Source organism: Nycticebus coucang, chromosome 24 (genome assembly GCF_027406575.1).
Source record: "Nycticebus coucang isolate mNycCou1 chromosome 24, mNycCou1.pri, whole genome shotgun sequence".
Classification (NCBI taxonomy): Eukaryota; Metazoa; Chordata; class Mammalia; order Primates; family Lorisidae; genus Nycticebus; species Nycticebus coucang.
The window spans coordinates 2,673,826-2,694,151 of NC_069803.1; the positions used below are offsets into that span (position 1 = coordinate 2,673,826).

Below are 20,326 nucleotides of genomic sequence, written 5' to 3' on the forward strand. Positions count from 1 at the left end.
GTGGCAAGCAAGTGGAAGAAGAAATTCGAAGGAGGAACAACAAAAAGGGAATGGTAAGACAGAGACCAGAAGCCACCGAGGGCTCATCCCTGATGCCAAAAGCCAAGTCTAACGGCAGCAAAGACTCAATTCCAAGCTCCTCCAGCAGTGAGGAAGAGGCACCGAAGACACCACTTCCTCTCACGAGAAGTGTGCTGACCCAGTGGTGGGACCTGCGCACACCAAAGGCAAAATAAGACAGCGGGGTCTTGGCCAGCCAGGACCAAAACATGGTGACAGGCAAGCACTGCAGGCCAAGTCAAGGGTATGCCACTGTCCAAATGTGGGATTCATTCTGGGTCCTCAGCACTTCAAATAAAAACTGAGCAACAGGGTTAGAGGGATGTGGGGTGGAAAACGGGGCACATTTCTATTTGGGGTGAAGCCTTTCCTGGAGAAGGCAAACAGCAGCAGCTGATTTTCTGAGTGTATTCCCTTCCGTCAAATCCAGAAGACAAATGCCAAAGGCCTCCGGAGGACCCCAGATCGTGACCTAGAGACTCACCCAACTCTATTCTAGCTGTCAGATCCCGAAGACAAATGCCAAAGGCCTCCAGAGGACCTCAGATCATGACCTAGAGACTCACCCAACTCTCTTACAGCCGTCAGATCCCGAAGACAAACGCCAAAGGCCTCCAGAGGACCCCAGATCATGACCTAGACACAGGTGTCCTCAAACTTTTTAAACAGGGGGCCAGTTTACTGTCCCTCAAGACCGTTGGAGGGCCGGATAGTAGTTTAAAAAAAAAATAAATAAACTATGGGATCAGCACCCAGACGTCCTTAACAATTGCGCACGATCAGCTATGGGCACCCGGACCTCCGTAAGAGCTGCACATGATCAGCCATCCCTGCCCACCCAGACTGCAGTAAGAGCTGCGCCAGCCAGGCCTCCGCACTTCCTGACCAGGAACTCGGGAGCCTGGCAACCCTGCGTCCTCCCTCCTGTACCCTCCCTACCTCCACACTGCCTCGCTCATCTGGCCAGGGACTCTGGTAGCCGCGTGCCCTCAGGAGCCCTCCCTGCCTCTGCGCAGAGTCCTTCTCCTGGCCAGAGACTGATGGAGCCTTGGGCTCTCTGTGCCAAAGTCACTGGGCGCCAGGCACTCGCACAACTGTGTGCATCAACCCCCACCCTGTTGCTGGATCCGGGTGTATCACACTCCGGAGCTATTTTCACAACCAGAACTCCCTGGCTGGGGCAGCCTCAGAGGAACTACACAGGGTCACTCCCTACAAAGATCCAGCAACAATAGAGTGATTCCACTGGGGTCTAATTTTGGAGACACACCTCCCCAACTCTGAGGACAGCCAGAGGCAACAGTAAAAAACAATCATGAGGAGAAATCAAGGGAAAAACTCTGGCAATATGAATAATCAGAGATCAACTCCCCCGAGGATCAATGGGGCAGACACAGCACAAGATCCAATGCACAAACAAATAGCTGAGATGTCAGAAATCGAATTCAGAATCTGGATAGCAAATAAGATCAAATTAGAATTCCAAGCAGTAACCCAAAAGATATCTCAAGAATTCGACAAATTCAAAGACCAAATGACCAAAGATTTCACATATTGAGACAAGAAGTTGCAGCCCTCAAAGATCTGAGAAACACAGTAGAATCCCTCAGTAACAGATTGGAGCAAGCAGAAGAAAGGATTTCTGACATTGAAGACAAAGCTTTCAAACACTCCCAAACTCTCAAAGAGGAAGAGAAATGGAGGGCAAAAACAGATCACTCTCTCAGAGAGCTCTGGGATAATTCGAAGAAAACCAATATTCGTCTTATAGGGATCCCCAAAAGCGACGAAGTGGCTTCACAAGGCACAGAGTCTCTTCTCCATGAGATTATGAAGGAGAACTTTCCAGACATACCAAGAGATTCTGAAATTCAGATAGCAGACAGTTTCAGAACTCCAGCACAACTCGACCCAAATAAGACATCCCCCAGACACATCATAATCAATTTCACTAAAGTTAATACGAAGGAGAAAATTCTGAAAGCAGCCAGATGAAAGAAAACCGTCACCTACAAGGGCAAGAATATTAGAATAACTGCAGATCTCTCTGCTGAAACCTTTCAAGCTAAAAGGATGGTCAACAACTTTTAATCTTGTAAAACAAAATAACTTTCAACCCAGGATCCTGCATTCAGCTAAACTGAGTTTCATTTATGACAGAGAAATTAAATACTTTATTTTTTTTTTTTTTTTAATTTTTTTATTAAATCATAAGTGTATACAATGATATGATTATGGGGCATCATACACTCACTTCATAAACCATTTGACACATTTTTATCCCAGTGGTTAACATAGCCTTTCCGGCGTTATCTCAGTTACTGTGCCAAAACATTTATATTCTACATTTACCAAGTTTCGCAAATACCCCTGTAATATGCACCACAGGTGTGATCCCACCGATTCCCCTCCCTCTACCCACCCCCCCCTTTCCCACTTCCCCCTATTGTTAAGTTGTAGCTGGGTTATAGCTTTCATGTGAGAGTCCCAAATTAGTTTCATAGTAGGGCTGTGTACATTGGATATTTTTTCTTCCATTCTTGGGATACTTTACTAAGAAGAATATGTTCCAGCTCCATCCATGTAAACATGAAAGAGGTAAAGTCTCCATCTTTCTTTAAGGCTGCATAGTATTCCATGGTATACATATACCACAATTTATTAATCCATTCGTGGATCGATGGGCACTTGGGCTTTTTCCATGACTTAGCAATTATGAATTGGGCTGCAATAAACATTCTGGTACAAATATCTTTGTTATGTTGTGATTTTTGGTCTTCTGGGTATATGCCCAGCAGAGGAATTACAGGATTGAATGGCAGATCTATTTTTAGATCTCTGAGTGTTCTCCATATATCCCTCCAAAAGGAATGTATTAATTTGCATTCCCACCAGCAGTGCAGAAGTGTTCCCTTTTCTCCGCATCCACGCCAACATCTCTGGTCTTGAGATTTTGTGATATAGGCTAGTCTCATTGGAGTTAGATGATATCTCAAAGTAGTTTTGATTTGCATTTCTCTGATGATTAAAGATGATAAGCATTTTTTCATATGTCTGAAGGCCGTGCGCCTGTCTTCTTCAGAGAAGTTTCTCTTCAAATCCCTTGCCCAGCCTGCGATGGGATCCCTTGTTTTTTTCTTGCTGATGCGTTTGAGTTCTCTGTGGATTCTGGTTATTAAACCTTTGTCAGAGTTATACCCTGCAAATATCTTCTCCCATTCTGAGGGCTGTCTGCTTGCTCTGCTTACTGTGTTCTTAGCTGTGCAGAAGCTTTTTAGTTTGATCAAGTCCCAGTAGTGTATTTTTGAAGCTGCTTCAATTGCCCGGGGGGTTCTCCTCATGAAATACTCACCCAGACCAATTTCTTCAAGGGTTTTCCCTGCATTCTCCTCTAGTATTTTTATAGTTTCATGTCTTAAGTTTAAATCTTTAATCCAATGAGAGTCTATCTTAGTTAATGGTGAAAGGTGTGGGTCTAATTTCAGTCTTCTGCAGGTTGCCAGCCAGTTCACCCAGCACCATTTGTTAAATAGGGAATCTTTTCCCCACTGAATGTTTTTAATTGGCTTGACAAAAATCAAATAGCGGTAAGTAGCTGGATTCATCTCTTGGTTCTCTATTCTATTCCAGATATCTACTTCTCTGTTTTTGTGCCAATACCATGCTGTTTTGATCACTATCGATTTGTAGTAAAGTCTGAGGTCTGGTAGTGTGATTCCTCCTGTTTTGTTTTTATTTCTGAGTAATGTCTTGGCTATTCGAGGTTTTTTCTGATTCCATATAAAACGAAGTAATGTTTTTTCAAGATCCTTAAAATATGACAGTGGAGCTTTAATAGGGAGTGCGTTGAAAGTATATATTGCTTTGGGTAGTATGGACATTTTGATAATGTTGATTCTTCCTAGCCATGAGCATGGTATGTTTTTCCATTTGTTAACATTTTCAGCTATTTCTTTTCTTAGAGTTTCATAGTTCTCTTTATAGAGATCTTTCACGTCTTTTGTTAGGTAAATTCCCAAATATTTCATCTTCTTTGGCACTACTGTGAATGGGATAGAGTCCTTAACTGCTTTTTCAATTTGACTGTTGTTGGTGTATATAAAGGCTACCGATTTATGAATGTTGATTTTGTAACCTGAGACGCTGCTGTATTCCTTGATCACTTCTAGGAGTTTTGTAGTAGAGTCCCTAGTGTTTTCCAGATACACAATCATATCATCTGCGAAGAGCGAGAGTTTGATCTCTTCTGACCCTATATGGATACCCTTGATCGCCTTTTCTTCCCTAATTGCGGTGGCTAAAACTTCCATTACAATGTTGAAAAGCAATGGAGACAATGGGCAGCCTTGTCTGGTTCCTGATCTGAGTGGAAATGATTCCAATTTAACTCCATTCAATATGATATTGGCTGTGGGTTTGCTGTAGATAGCCTCTATCAGTTTAAGAAAAGTCCCTTCTAGACCAATTTTCTTGAGTGTTCTGATCATGAAGGGATGCTGGATATTATCAAAAGCTTTTTCTGCATCAATTGAGAGAATCATATGGTCTTTGTTTTTTAATTTGTTTATGTGCTGAATTACATTTATAGATTTACGTATATTGAACCAGCCTTGAGACCCTGGGATAAAACCAACTTGGTCATGATGTATAATTTGTTTGATGTGTTGCTGGATTCTGTTTGTTAGGATCTTGTTGAATATTTTTGCATCTATATTCATTAGTGATATTGGTCTATAATTTTCTTTTCTTGTTGGGTCTTTTCCTGGTTTGGGGATCAGGGTGATATTTGCTTCATAGAACGTGTTGGGTAGTCTTCCTTCTTTTTCTACATTTTGGAACAGGTTGAGTAATATAGGTACTAATTCCTCTTTAAAGGTTTGGTAGAATTCTGACGTGAAACCATCTGGTCCCGGGCTTTTCTTTTTAGGGAGGTTTTGTATAGTTGATGCTATTTCTGAACTTGATATGGGTCTGTTCAACATTTCCACTTGATTCTGGTTAAGTCTTGGAAGGTGGCGTGCTTCCAAGTATCGGTCTATTTCCTTCAGATTTTCATATTTCTGAGAATAAAGTTTCTTGTAATATTCATTAAGGATTTTTTGGATTTCTGATGAGTCTGTGGTTATTTTGTCTTTGTTGTTTCTGATTGATGATATTAGAGATTTTACTCTTTTTTTCCTGATTAGGTTGGCCAGAGGTTTATCTATTTTATTGACCTTTTCAAAAAACCAGCTTTTTGATTTATTGATCTGTTGTATTATTCTTTTGTTTTCAATTTCATTTAATTCTGCTCTAATTTTGGTTATTTCTTTTCTTCTACTGGGTTTGGGGTTGGAATGTTCTTCCTTTTCCAGTTGCGTGAGATGTCCCATTAAGTTGTTAACTTCCTCTCTTTCCGTTCTCTTGAGGAAGGCTTGCAGTGCTATAAATTTCCCTCTTAGAACTGCCTTTGCAGTGTCCCAGAGGTTCTGATAGCTTGTGTCTTCATTGTCATTTTGTTCCAAAAAATTGGTGATTTCTTTCTTAATCTCATCTCTGACCCAGCTATCATTCAGCATAAGGTTATTTAACTTCCATGTTTTTGTATGGGTATGCAGATTCCTGTTGTTACTCAATTCAAGTTTTATTCCATGATGGTCCGAGAAGATGCACGGAATAATTTCTATTCCTTTAAATTTACTGAGGTTAGACTTGTGACCTAAAATGTGATCAATTTTGGAGTAAGTTCCGTGGGCTGATGAGAAGTATGTGTATTCAGTTTTGTTGGGATGAAATGTTCTGTAGATGTCTGCTAAATCTAAATATTGGATGGTTAGGTTTAAATCTAAGATTTCTTTGCTCAGCTTCTTTCTGGAGGATCGATCCAACACTGCCAAGGGAGTGTTGAAATCTCCAACAATTATGGAGCTGGAGGAAATCAAGTTACTCATGTCTGTTAGAGTTTCTCTTATAAATTGAGGTGCATTCTGGTTGGGTGCATAGATATTAATAATTGAGATCTCGTCATATTGAGTATTACCCTTAACAAATATGAAGTGACCATTCTTGTCCTTCCTTACTTTTGATGGTTTAAAGCCTACTGTATCTGCAAATAAAATTGCAACACCTGCTTTTTTCTGATTACCATTTGCCTGAAATATGGATGACCATCCTTTCACCCTGAGTCTGTATTTGTCTTTTAAGTTGAGATGTGACTCTTGTATGCAACAAATATCTGGCTTGAGTTTTTGTATCCAGTCAGCTAACCTATGCCTCTTTAGAGGACAGTTTAAGCCATTCACATTGATGGAGAGTAAGGATAAGTCTGGTGGAATTTTGGGTATCGAGTTTTTCAAAGGTCCAGTGGACATTTTTAATCCTTTCGCCAGTGTGGAAGTTGGAGTTTGATCCGAAGTTTCTGAGTGAGTTTACTTTTGTGGTATAGGATTGGGTTGGTCATTGTGGAGGATAGGTCTGAGAACATCCTGAAGAGCTGGTTTACTTATGGCAAATTTTTTCAACATATGAATGTCATTGAAGTATTTAATTTCTCCATCATAGATGAAACTCAGTTTAGCTGGATACAAGATCCTGGGTTGAAAGTTTTTTTGCTTTAGGAGATTAAAAGTTGATGACCAGCCTCTTCTTGCTTGAAAAGTTTCAGCAGAGAGATCTGCAGTTATTCTAATATTCTTACCTTTGTACGTTATAGTTTTCTTTCGCCGGGCTGCTTTGAGAATCTTCTCTTTCATGTTAACTTTAGTGAAGCTAATTATGATATGTCTGGGAGATGGCTTTTTGGGGTTGAATCGTGCTGGGGTTCTGAAGCTGTCTGCTATCTGAATTTCAGATTCTCTAGGCATGTCTGGAAAATTTTCTTTCATAATTTCATGTAGAAGGGCCTCTGTGCCCTTGGCTGCCACGTCATCAGCCTCCGAAATTCCTATAACCCTTATGTTATGTTTTTTCGAATTATCTGAGAGCTCTCTGAGTGAGTGATCCGTTTTTGCTCTCCATTTCTCTTCCTCTTTGAGAGATTGGGAGCGTTCGAAGACTTTATCTTCAATGTCAGAAATCCTTTCTTCTGCTTGCTCCATTCTGTTACTGAGGGATTCTACTGTATTTTTCATATCTTTGAGGGCTGTAAGTTCTTGTTTCAGTGTGTCTAAGTCTTTGGTGGTTTTGTCTTTAAATTCGTTAAATTCTTGAGACAGTTTTTGAATTTCTCCACGAATTCCTAATTCCATTTTATTAATCTTGTCTGCAAACCAAATTCTGAATTCGACTTCTGACATCTCAGCCAGTTGTTTATGAATGGGATCTTCAATCACATCTGCCGTATCTTTTCTTGGGGGGGTTGATCTATTCTGGTTATTCATGTTACCAGAGTTTTTCCGCTGATTCCGCCCCATGGTTTACTCCCTTTGGTTTTTCCCCTGGGATTTTATCGAGGGCCCGTACAGTGTTGTGGCCTGAGAAACTGGGGCCCTGTCTGGTGTGGTGGAGCAAAGTGGTTCTGTCTTGTTTTCAGCTGGTTTCTGTTCTATCCTATTGCAACTTCTACTCTGGCTTGAAGTCTCAGCTGTGTGGAAAAATCAGCAATTAAGTCACCCCGCCTGCCCACCTCTGGCCCCAGTTGGAAAAGGAGAATCAAACCTTCCTACAATCGCACACCCAGGGCACCACCTGAAAAGTCCTCAGTCTATTAGCCCAGTTCAAAAGGTCCGAATCAACTGTCTCAATCGGCACTTGTCTCAGGTGGAAGGGTTCAAGAGGTCTCTGGGAACTGGATCACAGGGGCCTGGTGACTCCTCTGAGACAGCTCACTCCAGTGCAGCGTGGAGTCAGGAGGAGCCACCCCGCAAACAGAGCAGTCTGGGAAGGTTGACGTCTCCTTCCCCACTTTGCCCCTCCGTCGGACCCAGTCACTGGTATCTCTGCAGATGGCTAACCCAGTTGCCTGCAGTGAACAGACACTCCAGGGGTTTGCACCTGCCTGAATCACGAGGAAGTCTGCCAGGCCCCCGCAGACTGCCGCTATCTAGCAGGAGGAGATGGGGCCTGACATCTTTGAGTGTTTGATGCAGGTGATGGGAAGGAGGTGTTCACTCAGGCTTAGCCCCGTCCCTGATGGATGCTGCTAACAGAACAGAACAGAACAGACAACTTTGTGAGGTTCTGTCTCTGTTCCTGTCGTCGCCTACAGGAGACGGGCTGTTTTGAGTTCAAACGTCTTTGCTGCTGGAGAATTGCGTCTGAACACCTCTCTGGGTCGGCCCCGCCCTGGAGGCTTCTGGGTTTGTGAGTCGTGACACAGGTGGCCTCCTCTGGTTGCCCAGGGAGACAGGGGGTGTGGCCTCAGAATATCCAGAAGTGAGCGTTCTGCCGTTAAAGAAAAAACGGCTGTTGATCTACCTCCAGGGAACTGCTGCTCTGGTGTGGGCACTCAGGCGACCCTTTTCTCCTCTGTCCCGCGCCCCAGAGTCAGCACTGAGCGGCCGCAGTTTGTGCTGGGTCCACACCCCTTAAGAGATCCCCCAAGAATCAGAACTCTTGGGGGATGGGCGCCCAGACCCGGATTGGGAGTGGGGCGGGGGGAAGCTAGAGTTTCATTCAGTTTCACGCAATACTACGGTCCGGGGAGGGCTCCTGCACTGCACCGCAGGGAAGTGCCGCCAAGGCTTGATTTCCCCTCAGCGGAGTGCCCTCTCCTCGCTCACGTATCCCAGAGTCAGCGCTGACCTGACGCAGCTCCGGCACTGTGCACTCCCTTCGAGAAATCACCCAAGGAGCCGAACTCCGGAGGGATAGGCCCTCAGACCCCGAGTGAGAGTAGGGGCTCTCAGCTCTCAGCGGGGAGGCCAGAGTCTTATTCAGTCTTGTGCCCGGGGAGGGCTCCTGCACTGCACTGCAGGGAAGTGCCGCCAAGGCTTGATTTCCCCTCAGCGGAGTGCCCTCTCCTCGCTCACGTATCCCAGAGTCAGCGCTGACCTGACGCAGCTCAGGCACTGTGCACTCCCCTCGAGAAATCACCCAAGGAGCTGAACTCCTGGGGGATAGGCCCTCAGACCCCGAGTGAGAGTAGGGGTTCTCAGCTCTCAGCGGGGAGGCCAGAGTCTGATTCAGTCTTGGGCCCCGTATGCCCGGGGAGGGTTGGTGCACTGCACCGCAGGGAAGTGCCGCGAGGCGTGACTCCCCCTCAGCCCGGTGCCCTCTCCTCACTCGGCGCGCCTCAGAGTCAATGCTGACCAGACGCAACTCGGGGACTGTCCACTCCCCTTGAGAAATCACCCAAGGATCCGAAGTCCTGGGGGACAGGCCTCCAGACCTCAGTGGGCGGGAGGGGAGCGCCGGGGATTCAGGGTTGCCGGCAAAGGATTCCCAAAGTTTTATTCAGCCCTATGTCCGGCAGGAGAACGCCACGGCACCCCAGTAGGGGAGGTAGGTCCAGTTTTTAGAAGGTCTCTCCCGTGGAGTGTAGTGGGAGGGGCTTTAATTTCTGCCCACTTGTTCAATTGTGGGGCTACAGAGCCGGTCTCATGGGGGAGGGGGACTCCCGTCCGCTTGGTGGTGGATTTTGTACCTTTTGTTTGCGTCCTTGTGATCACAACTTGCCTCAGCGGTGTTGATGTGCGTTCTTCAGCCTTCTCTCTTGGTGAGGCTCAAGTCCACCAGGATACTTACTAAATTCCTGTCCCTTAACTCTCCTTCTGGACGGGAGCCTTTGTTGAAAGCTGGCTTCAGTCCGCCATCTTGTCTCTCCGAAATTAAATACTTTAATGACATTCACAAGTTGAAGAAATTTGCCATAACTAAACCAGCTCTCCAGGATATTCTCAGACCTATCCTCCATAAAGACCAGTGTAATCCTCCACTACAAAAGTAAACCCAGAAACTTTCGATCAAATTCCAACTTCCAAAGTCACAAAAGGATTAAAAATGTCCACCAGACCCTCGAAAGGCTTATCAATATTCTCAATTAATGTAAATGATTTAAATTGTCCTCTAAAGAGGCACAGGTTGGCTGACTGGATACAAAAACTCAAGCCAGATATCTGCTGCATACAAGAATTTCATCTTACATTAAAAGATAAATATAGACTCAAGGTGAAGGGATGGTCATCTATACTCCAGGCAAATGGAAAGCAGAAAAAAGCAGGCATTACAATCTTATTTGCAGATGCAATAAGCTTTAAACCAACCAAAATAAGGAAGGATAAGGACGGACACTTCATATTTGTTAAAGGTAATACTCGATATGATGAGATTTGAATTATTAATATTTATTCACCCAACCAGAATGCACCTCAATTTAACAGAGAAACTCTAACAGACATGAGCAACTTGATTTCCTCCAGCTCCATAATAGTCAGAGATTTCAACACTCCTTTGGCAGTTTTGGATAGATCCTCCAAAAAGTAGCTGAGTAAAGAAATTTTAGATTTAAAATTAACCATTCAATATCTGGACTTAACAGACATCTACAGACCATTTCATCCCAACAAAACTGAATACACATTCTTCTCATCAGCCCATGGAACATACTCCAAAATCGATCACATCCTAGGCCACAAATCTAACCTCAGCAAATTTAAAAAAATAGAAATTATTCCTTGCATCTTCTCAGACCATCATGGAATAAAAGTTCAACTTAATAACAACAGGAATCTGCACACCCATACAAAAACATGGAAGCTAAATAACCTTATGCTCAAGGATAGATGGGTTACAGATGAGCTTAAGAAGGAAATCACCAAATTTTTGGAACAAAACAACAATCAAGACACGAATTATCAGAACCTCTGGGACACTGCAAAGGCAGTCCCAAGAGGGAAATTTATAGCACTGCAAGCCTTCCTCAAGAAAATGGAAAGAGAGAAAGTTAATAACTTAATGGGACATGTCAAGCAACTGGAGAAGGAAGAACATTCCAGCCCCAAACCCAGCAGAAGAAAAGAAATAACTAAAATCAGAGCAGAATTAAATGAAATTGAAAACAAAAGAATTATACAACAGATCAATAAATCCAAAAAGTTGGTTTTTTGAAAAGATCAATAAAATAGATAAACCTTTGGCCAACCTAACCAGGAAAAAAAGAATAAAATTTCTAATTTCATCAATCAGAAATGGTAACGATGAAATAACAACAGACCCCTCAGAAATTCAAAAAATCCTTAACAAATATTACAAGGAACTCTACTCTCAGAAATATGAAAATCTGAAAGAAATCAACCAATACTTGGAAGTACGCCACCTACCAAGACTTAGCCAGAATGAAGTGGAAATGTTGAACAGGCCTATATCAAGTTCTGAAATAGCATCAGCTATACAAAATCTCCCTAAAAAGAAAAGCCTAGGACCAGATAGCTTTACGTCAGAATTCTACCAAACCTTTAAAGAAGAACTAGTACCTATATTACTAAACCTCTTCCAAAATATAGAAAAAGAAGGAATATTACCCAACACATTCTACGAAGCAAACATCACCTTGATCCCCAAACCAGGGAAAGACCCAACAAGAAAAGAAAATTATAGACCAATATCACTAATGAATATTGATGCTGAAATACTCAACAAGATCCTAACAAACAAAATCCAACAACACATCAAAAAAATTATACACCATGACCAAGTAGGATTTATCCCAGGGTCTCAAGGCTGGTTCAATATAAGTAAATCTATAAATGTAATTCAGCACATAAACAAACTAAAAAATAAAGACCATATGATCCCATCTCAGGGTGGGCAAAGGACTCGAAGAGAAACTTCTCTAAAGAAGACAGACGCACGATCTACAAACACATGAAAAAAAGCTCATCATCCTCAATCATCAGAGAAATGCAAATCAAAACTACTTCGAGATATCACCTAACCCCAGTAAGAGTAGCCCACATAACAAAATCCCAAAACCAGAGATGTTGGCATGGATGTGGAGAAAAGGGCACACTTCTACACTGCTGGTGGGAATGTACACTAATATGTTCCTTTTGGAAGGATGTTTGGAGAACACTTAGAGATCTAAAAATAGACCTGCCATTCGATCCTGTAATTCCTTTACTAGGTATATACCCAGAAAACCAAAAATCACAATATAACAAAGACATCTGTACCAGAATGTTTATTGCTGCCCAATTCATAATCGCTAAGTCATGGAAGAAGCCCAAGTGCCCATCGACCCACGAATGGATTAATAAATTGTGGTACATGTATACCATGGAATACTATGCAGCCTTAAAGAAATATGGAGACTTTACCTCTTTCATGTTTATATGGATGGAACTGGAACATATTCTTCTTAGCAAAGTATCTCAGGAATGGAAGAAAAAGTATCCAATGTACTCATCCCTACTATGAAGCTAATTTATAGTTTTCACATGAAGGCTATCACCCAACTATAGCACAAGAATATGGGGAGGGCCAAGGGGAGGGCCACACCTACAGTGCATCTTAGAATGGGTACAGGCGAAACTTACTAAATGCAGAATACAAATGTCTACATACAACAACTAAGAAAATGCCATGAAGGCTACGTTGAACAGTTTGATGAGATTATTTCAGATTGTATATGAAACCAGCACGTTGCACCCCTTGACTGCACTAATGTACATAGCTATGATTTAACAATAAAAATAAATAAAACTATGAACAAATTCCTATGCATACTGCACATATCTTATTTTGAAGTAAAAAAACAAAATGGGAACAAAGACAATCACACCACCTCATGTGGCCCGCGGGCCGCAGTTTGAGGACCCCTGACCTAGAGACTCACCCAACTCTTTTCTACTTCCCATCTTAAAGCATAAATCCAGACTTTCCTCTTCACAGGCCTCCGGGCCAGAGCCAAATTCCAGCCCCTTCCGTATTCCAACACGGTCAGGGCCCATGATCTGGCTGCTCACCAGCCCAGTCAGGCTTCACAGCCTTGTTCCCCAAAACTGCTCCAAGGCAGTAAGAAAGGGAGAGTTAGGAGCACTCAGGACCAGAATTTAAAAAAAGAAAATAACAAAACTTGAGATCCCCAAGCAAAGGTAAAGCAACTTTTTCCCAGACCCACCTGGGACTCCCAGGCATAGTAATAAAACTTAACAAGTGGCCCCCATTGTTGTGCCTGACCTCCACAAAATGCTAAACAAGGTACTTAATTCTGGCTATATCCTTGCCTACATCAACTGCAATGTCTGAGACTCCATCTTCTCATCTGAAGCGTCAGGAAACAAAACAGAGTGACCTGCAACCCAGGATTCTAGGACTTCCTGACCCTGCAGACCAAAGAAGCTCAAGTGTGTCCAGCTGAAAGAACCAGGTCACATTCTTGGCTGGGGAGGGGTCCCAGACTGAAAAAGCAAGAGCAGCCAGAGCCATGGCCTAACAAGAGAGGTGACAGGAATAAGCCATAGACAGAGCCACCATGCAGCCAGGCCAGCCTCTGCCTGATTTTTGCAAGTGTTAAATTCCTGCACGTAGGGCGGCGCCTGTGGCTAGGTCGGTAAGGCGCCGGCCCAATATACCGAGGGTGGCGGGTTCAAACCCGGCCCAGGCTGAACTGCAACCAAAAAATAGCTGGGCGTTGTGGCGGGCACCTGTAGTCCCAGCTACTCGGGAGGCTGAGGCAAGAGAATCGCTTAAGCCCAGGAGTTGGAGGTTGCTGTGAGCTGTGTGATGCCACGGCACTCTACTGAGGGCCATAAAGTGAGACTCTGTCTCTACAAAAAAAAAAAAAAAAAAAATTCCTGCATGTAAGAAAAAACACGATATCCCCCCACCAGCTCCCAGGGTCAGAAAAGCTGACTTCTCCCCAAGCTAAGATCTGGGATGGTTTTTTTGTGTGTTTGTGTGTGTGTGTGTGTGTGTGTGTGTATGTACACAGGTGTAACGCTGCAGGGTTCCCCCACATTCCTGACCAGTAAGTCCCTGTTGCTCATGAGATGAGCTCTGCAGGTAACCCTGTGTGCATTCCTCCCAGGCAGTGATGGGCAGCCGGCCGCCCTGCCCACACTGCCCCAGCCTCTCACCTGAGGGTTGTCCATGTACCAGAGAAGGCAGTTGGCCTGCGTGTCCAGAATGAAGTACCTCCGCAGAAACTTGCCACTGTTCTCATTCTCCTCGATGTCCAGAAACCCACAGATGCGGTTCTGCCGGTCCACATAAGGCATTCCTGGGCTCTGCTCACATCACCCTGTGCATAGGAGGGCAGTGCGAGTAAGAAGGGGGAGGAAGCAGACCAGCCCAGGGACCCTGTCCTGGCTCAGCTCGCCTCTGTGAAAGGTGGACCGGAGCTCCCACTCTTCTGTTTGCCCCTCCCAGTAGACCCTGGAGACACTGACCAACTCTCCACAGTCGTCAAAATCCTCCCACCTGTGTTCCACTAACCGTCCCCGGGCTCTCCACATGCCCAGCAAAGTGCTAAAGACAGAGGACACAAGCCAGGACTGTAAGTCGGGAGCCTGGACTTAAATTCTGATTCCAGACATTTATGAATTATATGACCACAAATTAGCCTTTCTGTACCTCAGTTTCTGCATCTGTAAAGTGGGGTAATGACAGTATACCTCTTAAGACTTTCACTGAGAATCAAGTACTAGGCACACGGGAGGCACTTCACAAACAGTAGCTATTACAATATTATTGCTCTGCACAAAAGCCTTCTAAAGTGGTTCATAACACAATCTCGTGAAGAAACTATCCCAGAAAGGCTGTAAGCTCCAATCCAAATACTTCAACAAGGCCCTGTCAGGAATTCAGGGAGAAAGGACAGCCCCTCTGGCCCCTGAAGGTACCAAGCTCTGGCAGGGACACTGCCCTCTGTCCTGGACCATTAGCACTTCCCTCACTTTGCTGTTACTATCATGGGCTGAGCTGAGTTCTCCCAAAATTCATAAGAATTTTGGAGAAATTCTCCAGTCCCTCAGAATGTGACTGTATTTGGAGATAGGGGCCTTAAAGAGGTGATTTACATTAACATGAAGTCATTAGGATAAGCCCTAATCCATTATTACTGATATCCTCGTAAGAGGAGGAAGTCTGGGCCGGACACAGGGGCTCACGCCTATAATCCTAGCACTTCGGGAGTCCAAGGTGGGTGGACTACCTGAGATCAGAGTTTAAGACTAGCCTGAGTAAGAACCAGACCCTGTCTCTACTAAAGTAGAAAACTGGCCAGGCACTGTGGCAGGTGTCTGGAGTCCTAGCTACTCAGGAGGATGAAGCAGGAGGGTCACTTGAGCCCAGGAGTTTGAGGTTGCTGTGAGCTTTGATGCCACAGCACGCCACCAATGGCAGCAGAGTGAGACACTATCTCAAAAAGAGAAAAAAACAAAAGAAGACAGGGGTAAATCTGAATACCAATATGTGTAGAGGTCAAACCACATGAAGACAGCCATCTACAAGGCTAGGAGATACACATCCCACCCTCACGGCTCTCTCAAGTAATCGACCCTGTACTATCACATTGGGACTTGAGTTAAAAATTTAAAAATTAAAATCAATTTAAGGTGGTGCCTGTGGCTCAGTGAGTAGGGTGCCAGCTCCATATACCAAGGCTGGCGGGTTTGAACCCGACCCTAGCCAAACTGCAACAACAGCAACAAAAAAAAATAGCCAGGCATTGTGGTGGGCGCCTGTAGTCCCAGCTACTCAGCAGGCTGAGGCAAGAGAATCGCATAAGCCCAAGAGCTGGAGGTTGCTGTGAGCTGTGACGCCATGGCATTCTACCAAGGGCAATAAAATGAAACTCCGTAAAAAAAAAAAAAAAAAATAGATTTAAAAAATAAGTTATCAGGCTCAGCACCCATAGCTCAATGAGTAAGGACGCCAGCCCCATACACCAAGGCTGGCAGATTCAAGCCCAGCCTGGGCCAGCTAAACAACAATGACAATTGAGGTCAAAAAATAGCCGGGCGATGTGGCAGGCACCTATAGTCCCAGCTACTAGGGAGGCTGAGGCAAGAGAATCACTTAAGCCTAAGAGTTTTGGGTTGCTGTGAGCTGTGACACCACGGCACTCTACCGAGGGTGACATACTGAGACTCTGTCTCCAAAAAAAAAAAACAAGTAATCATCAGCACTTTGTTTGACCTTGGACTTCTAGCCTCCAAATCTATGGGAAAATTAACTTCTGTGTTTTAAGCCCCCCAGTCTGTGGTAATACAGTCACTCAGACACTTACAATTGAAAGAGTGAAAAATTAGAAGGCCAGGTACGGTGGCTCAGGTTTATAATCCTAGCACTTGGGAAGCCAAGGTGCCAAGGTGGGTGGATTGCCTGACCTCACCGGTTCAAGACCAGCCTGAGCCAGAGCGAGACCTCGTCTTGGGGGGAAAAAAAAAACAATGCTGGGCGTTGTGGCAAACGTCTGTAGTCCCAGCTACTAGGGAGTCCGAGGCAAGTTTGAGCCTAAGAGTGTGAGGTTGCTGTGAGCTGTGAAGCCACACACTACCAACAGAGACAAAGTGACACTTTGTCTCAAAAAAAGAAAAAGAAATATTAGAAGAAAATCCTAGCCCCTGAGTGCTTTCACAGACTCCAGAACAGAGGCCTTGGTAACGTGGAACCTTCAAGCCAGCTTCCTTCTCTTGTAACTTCCTCAGGCCTCTCTGAAGAGCACGAGGAAAGAGCAGGAACTCTTTTTTCCTCACCAAGAAGATAAGCACCTTTCCATAAGCACCAAGCTGGGCGCACACAGGGTCCCACAGGGACCACAAAGGACGGCATGACACTCAGACCATCAAGACGGACACCATCTGCCCCTAAGCCCTGACGGACTCCAACAGGGCAAAACTCATCATGGCCCAAGCCCACCAAGGATCTCGGGCACAGTTACTAGACAGCCGGCCCAGGCCACCCCCGCAACAGAGCACAGGGTCAGCAGGTGAGCTGCAGGATACTCCAACTCCAAACCAGGCACCGCAGAGCAGGGAGACAACGTCCCAGGGAGCAGGCTCATTCTCAGGGTGGTGACTAGGGCTGTAGTCTGCTCTCTCCCACTCCTACAAGGAGCTTTGCAGAGTGGAGGGGCAGTCCCCCAGAAAGTGTCCCCAGTGACCAGTGAAACACCTGATTCAGGAAAGATGCAGTCATGGGGAGACGCATCAGGAGATCCTGCAGCCACACTGGGTGAGACAGGGGATAAAAGAGTACAGGAAACAGGACAGAGATGACACAGCACAGCTGAAAAAGTCAGAGGAGCAGCAGTGAGAGAGGAGGTGAGAAGAGGATAAAGAATGGAAAGAGGCTTATGAAAGATGCCGCAGAGCACAGAGCACAGTAGAAGTGGGGACCACGGCAGGTGGGTGCGGGCTCAGGGACACCCCACCCAACGCAGAACTGCCTGCGTTAGCACTGCCCACAAACCAACCTTCCACCTTGGCGCCTTCCCGAGCTAAGCTCCCATCCCAGTTCCAGTTTCCCAATGGAGCAACTTGGAGTTCTGGAAAAGGAAAGACAGTGCAAGCCAGAGTGAGGAGCAGACACCACGGACACACTTAGATCTTCCAGCTATTGCTGCCCAAAGATGGCCAGGAAGGAGGCCAGCCCCTGGCTGTGGAGGGCACAGCCCCAGGAGGGGATACAGCTTCCCCTGGAGGGTGGGGAGGTCAGGGGTCCCACATGGGAGGTGGGATGGGTCTTCCAGGAAGGGAGCAGAGGACTACATGGTCAGGATGAGGGGGATCGCACCCCCACCCCGAAAACTAGGCAAACCCCCTTAACACCAACACAGTAAAAAGAAACGGAGTTCACAAGGGTTGTAGGACTATAGCCACTCCTGAGGTGTCCCTAAGAGGAAACATGCAAACTGTAGTGTAGGGAACAAAGCTGCCGTCTCTAACTTAATGCTGCCTTTCAAAACTCCCCTGGATAGCTTGGAGGATAAATCAATACCTGTCCTTTTTTCAAGTCACAGGCTAAAGAAGGAGCTCTTTCTACAACCCTCCAAAAGTCTGCTTTTGTTGAGGGCTTCCCATTTGCATGCATCCACGAGTGTGAGACGACCCTCATGAACCAGGTGAAAAAGAACTCTGGTTACAACATCTCCTGACTGTGGGCCGCTGCTCAGAAGTCCTGAGAAGCAGCTGAGTCACAGAGCTCATCAAGAACGTGGGAGGTAGTGGGGAAGGATAGGCTACAGGAGAACTGAGCATCACACGGAAATGTGGTTATAGCACAGGCCCACGCAGATGCGACATGTTCAAAAGACGGTGCAGAAAACACAAACCTGAGGTCCTCAGTCCTAATCCCCTGACAGTTCATTCTGATCTCACTTGTATATTCCCTGTCACAACCACTGCTACAAAATTTGGGCCACAGTGCTTGCTGCCTCAGGCCCCCACATCCCTTCTCCTCACCCCTTCAAACATGTTGAATCCTCCAAGCCTTCCCTGGCTCTTCCTCCTCTTCAGGGACCTCCCTGGAAACTAACTCTGCTACTCCAACCCTGGCCTCCACTAACAAGTGAGCAGGGAAGGGAGGAATGGCTCCTGCTGGCAACGGGTACTAAGGAGGACCATTTGATACGCATGCATTATGCCATCACCCCAAAAGTCCCCTACTAAGGCCAAGGCAAGGCTTTGAAATGTCCTTTGTTCTTTTGGAGATTAGCCTGGGCAACATAGTGAGACCCCTGTCCCTATAAAAAAAATTGTGTCTTGTATGTTTTTCAAGAGTCAGCACTCTGGGAGGCTGAGGTAGGTGGATTGCTTGAGCTCACAGAGACCAGCCTGAGCAAAAGCGACACCCCATCTCTACTAAAAATAGAAAAAACTGAGGCAAGAGGATCGGTGGAGCCCAAATTTTCTAGCTGTGAGCTATGATGATGTCACGGTACTCTACCAAGGGCAACAGCTTGAGACTCTGACTCAAAAAAAAAAAAAAAGGGTCAGGGTCTTGCTCTGCAGCTGAGGCTAAAGTGCAGTGGTGTCATCACAGCTCTCTGTAGCCTTGAACACCTGGACTCAATCCTCCTGCCTCAGTCTGCCCACTAAAGTATGCACCACCACATTTGCCTAATTTTCAACTTTTTTTATAGAGATAGGGGTCTCACTATGTTGCCCAGGCTAATCTCCAACTTCTAGCCTCAAGCAATCCTCCAAAGTGCTGGGATTATAGGTGTGAAGGACTGCTCCTGTCCCAGTTATATAGTCTTAACCTGGGAAAACCTGATTTCTGGTTTTCCAGAAAATTCTGACCCCTCAACATCATTTAATTTTTTTTTTTTTTTTTGAGACAGAGCCTCAAGCTGTCACCCTGGATAGAGTGCCGTAGCATCACAGCTCACAGCAACCTCCAACTCCTAGGCTCAAGCGATTCTACTGCCTCTGCCTTCCAAGTAGCTGGGACTACAGGTGCCCACCGCAACGCCCAGCTATATTTTCGGTCCAGTTTGGCCAGGGCCAGGTTTGAACCCTTGGTATATGGGGCTGGTGCCCTACCCACTGAACCACAGATGCCACCCAATGTTGAAATTTCTTTTTAATCACTCTGGTCAACAATTTTCATTTCTGCATGCTTTTTTTCTTTTTCTAGACAGAATCTCAAGCTATTTGCCCTGGGTAGAGTGCTATGGCATCACAGCTAACAGTAACGTCAAAACTCTTGGGCTTAAGCAATTCTCTTGCCTCAGCCTCCCAAGTAGCTGGGACTACAGGCGCCTGCCACAATGCCCGGATATTTTTGTGTTGCTGCATTGTTGTTTTAGCTGGCCTGGGCCAGGTTCGAACCTGCCAGCCTCGGTGTATGTGGCCGGCGCCCTACCCCCTGAGCTACACGCGCCACCATCCTGCATGCTTTTTCATGTCCTTATCCACCTAATTGGCCTTTTTTAAACTTAAAATATCATAAACATTACCCAGGTTGCTACATTGTCTTTATAGTCATTGTTTTTAATGGTAGTATAACACTATAAATGGACTGGTTTTACTATAATTTATTTTTCTTTTTTTTTTTTTTGGATATAGAATCTCACTCTGTTGCCCTGGGTAGAGTGCTGTGGTATCATCATAGTTCACAGTAACCTCAAATTCATGGGCTTGAGCAATCCTCTTGCCTCAGCCTCCTAAGTAGCAGGGACTACAGGCATGCACCACCATGACTGGTTAGTTTTTCTCTTTTTAGTAGAAACAAGATCTCACTCTTGCTCAGGCTGGTCTCAAACTCCTGAGGTCAGGCAATTCCCACCTGCCTCCACTTCCCTGAGTACTAGGATTACAGGAATGAGTCATCATGCCTGGCCTACTATAATTTTTTTTTTTGAGACAGAGTCTTACTCTGTCGCCCTCAGTAGAGTTCCGTG

The 20,326-nt window shown here is 45.3% G+C and overlaps 1 protein-coding gene across 2 annotated transcripts in view; it reads right to left on the bottom strand.

Moving 5' to 3' along the window:
- PLEKHA2 (pleckstrin homology domain containing A2) overlaps positions 1–20,326 on the bottom strand; it is an 83,152-nt gene that overhangs the window by 51,431 nt on the left and 11,395 nt on the right. For both annotated transcript variants that reach the window (XM_053578642.1, XM_053578641.1), the window contains one exon: positions 14,055–14,218. In XM_053578642.1, the coding sequence (XP_053434617.1) occupies positions 14,055–14,195 (141 nt within the window). In that variant the 5' untranslated portion in view covers positions 14,196–14,218. The remainder of the gene's footprint in view (positions 1–14,054; positions 14,219–20,326) is intronic.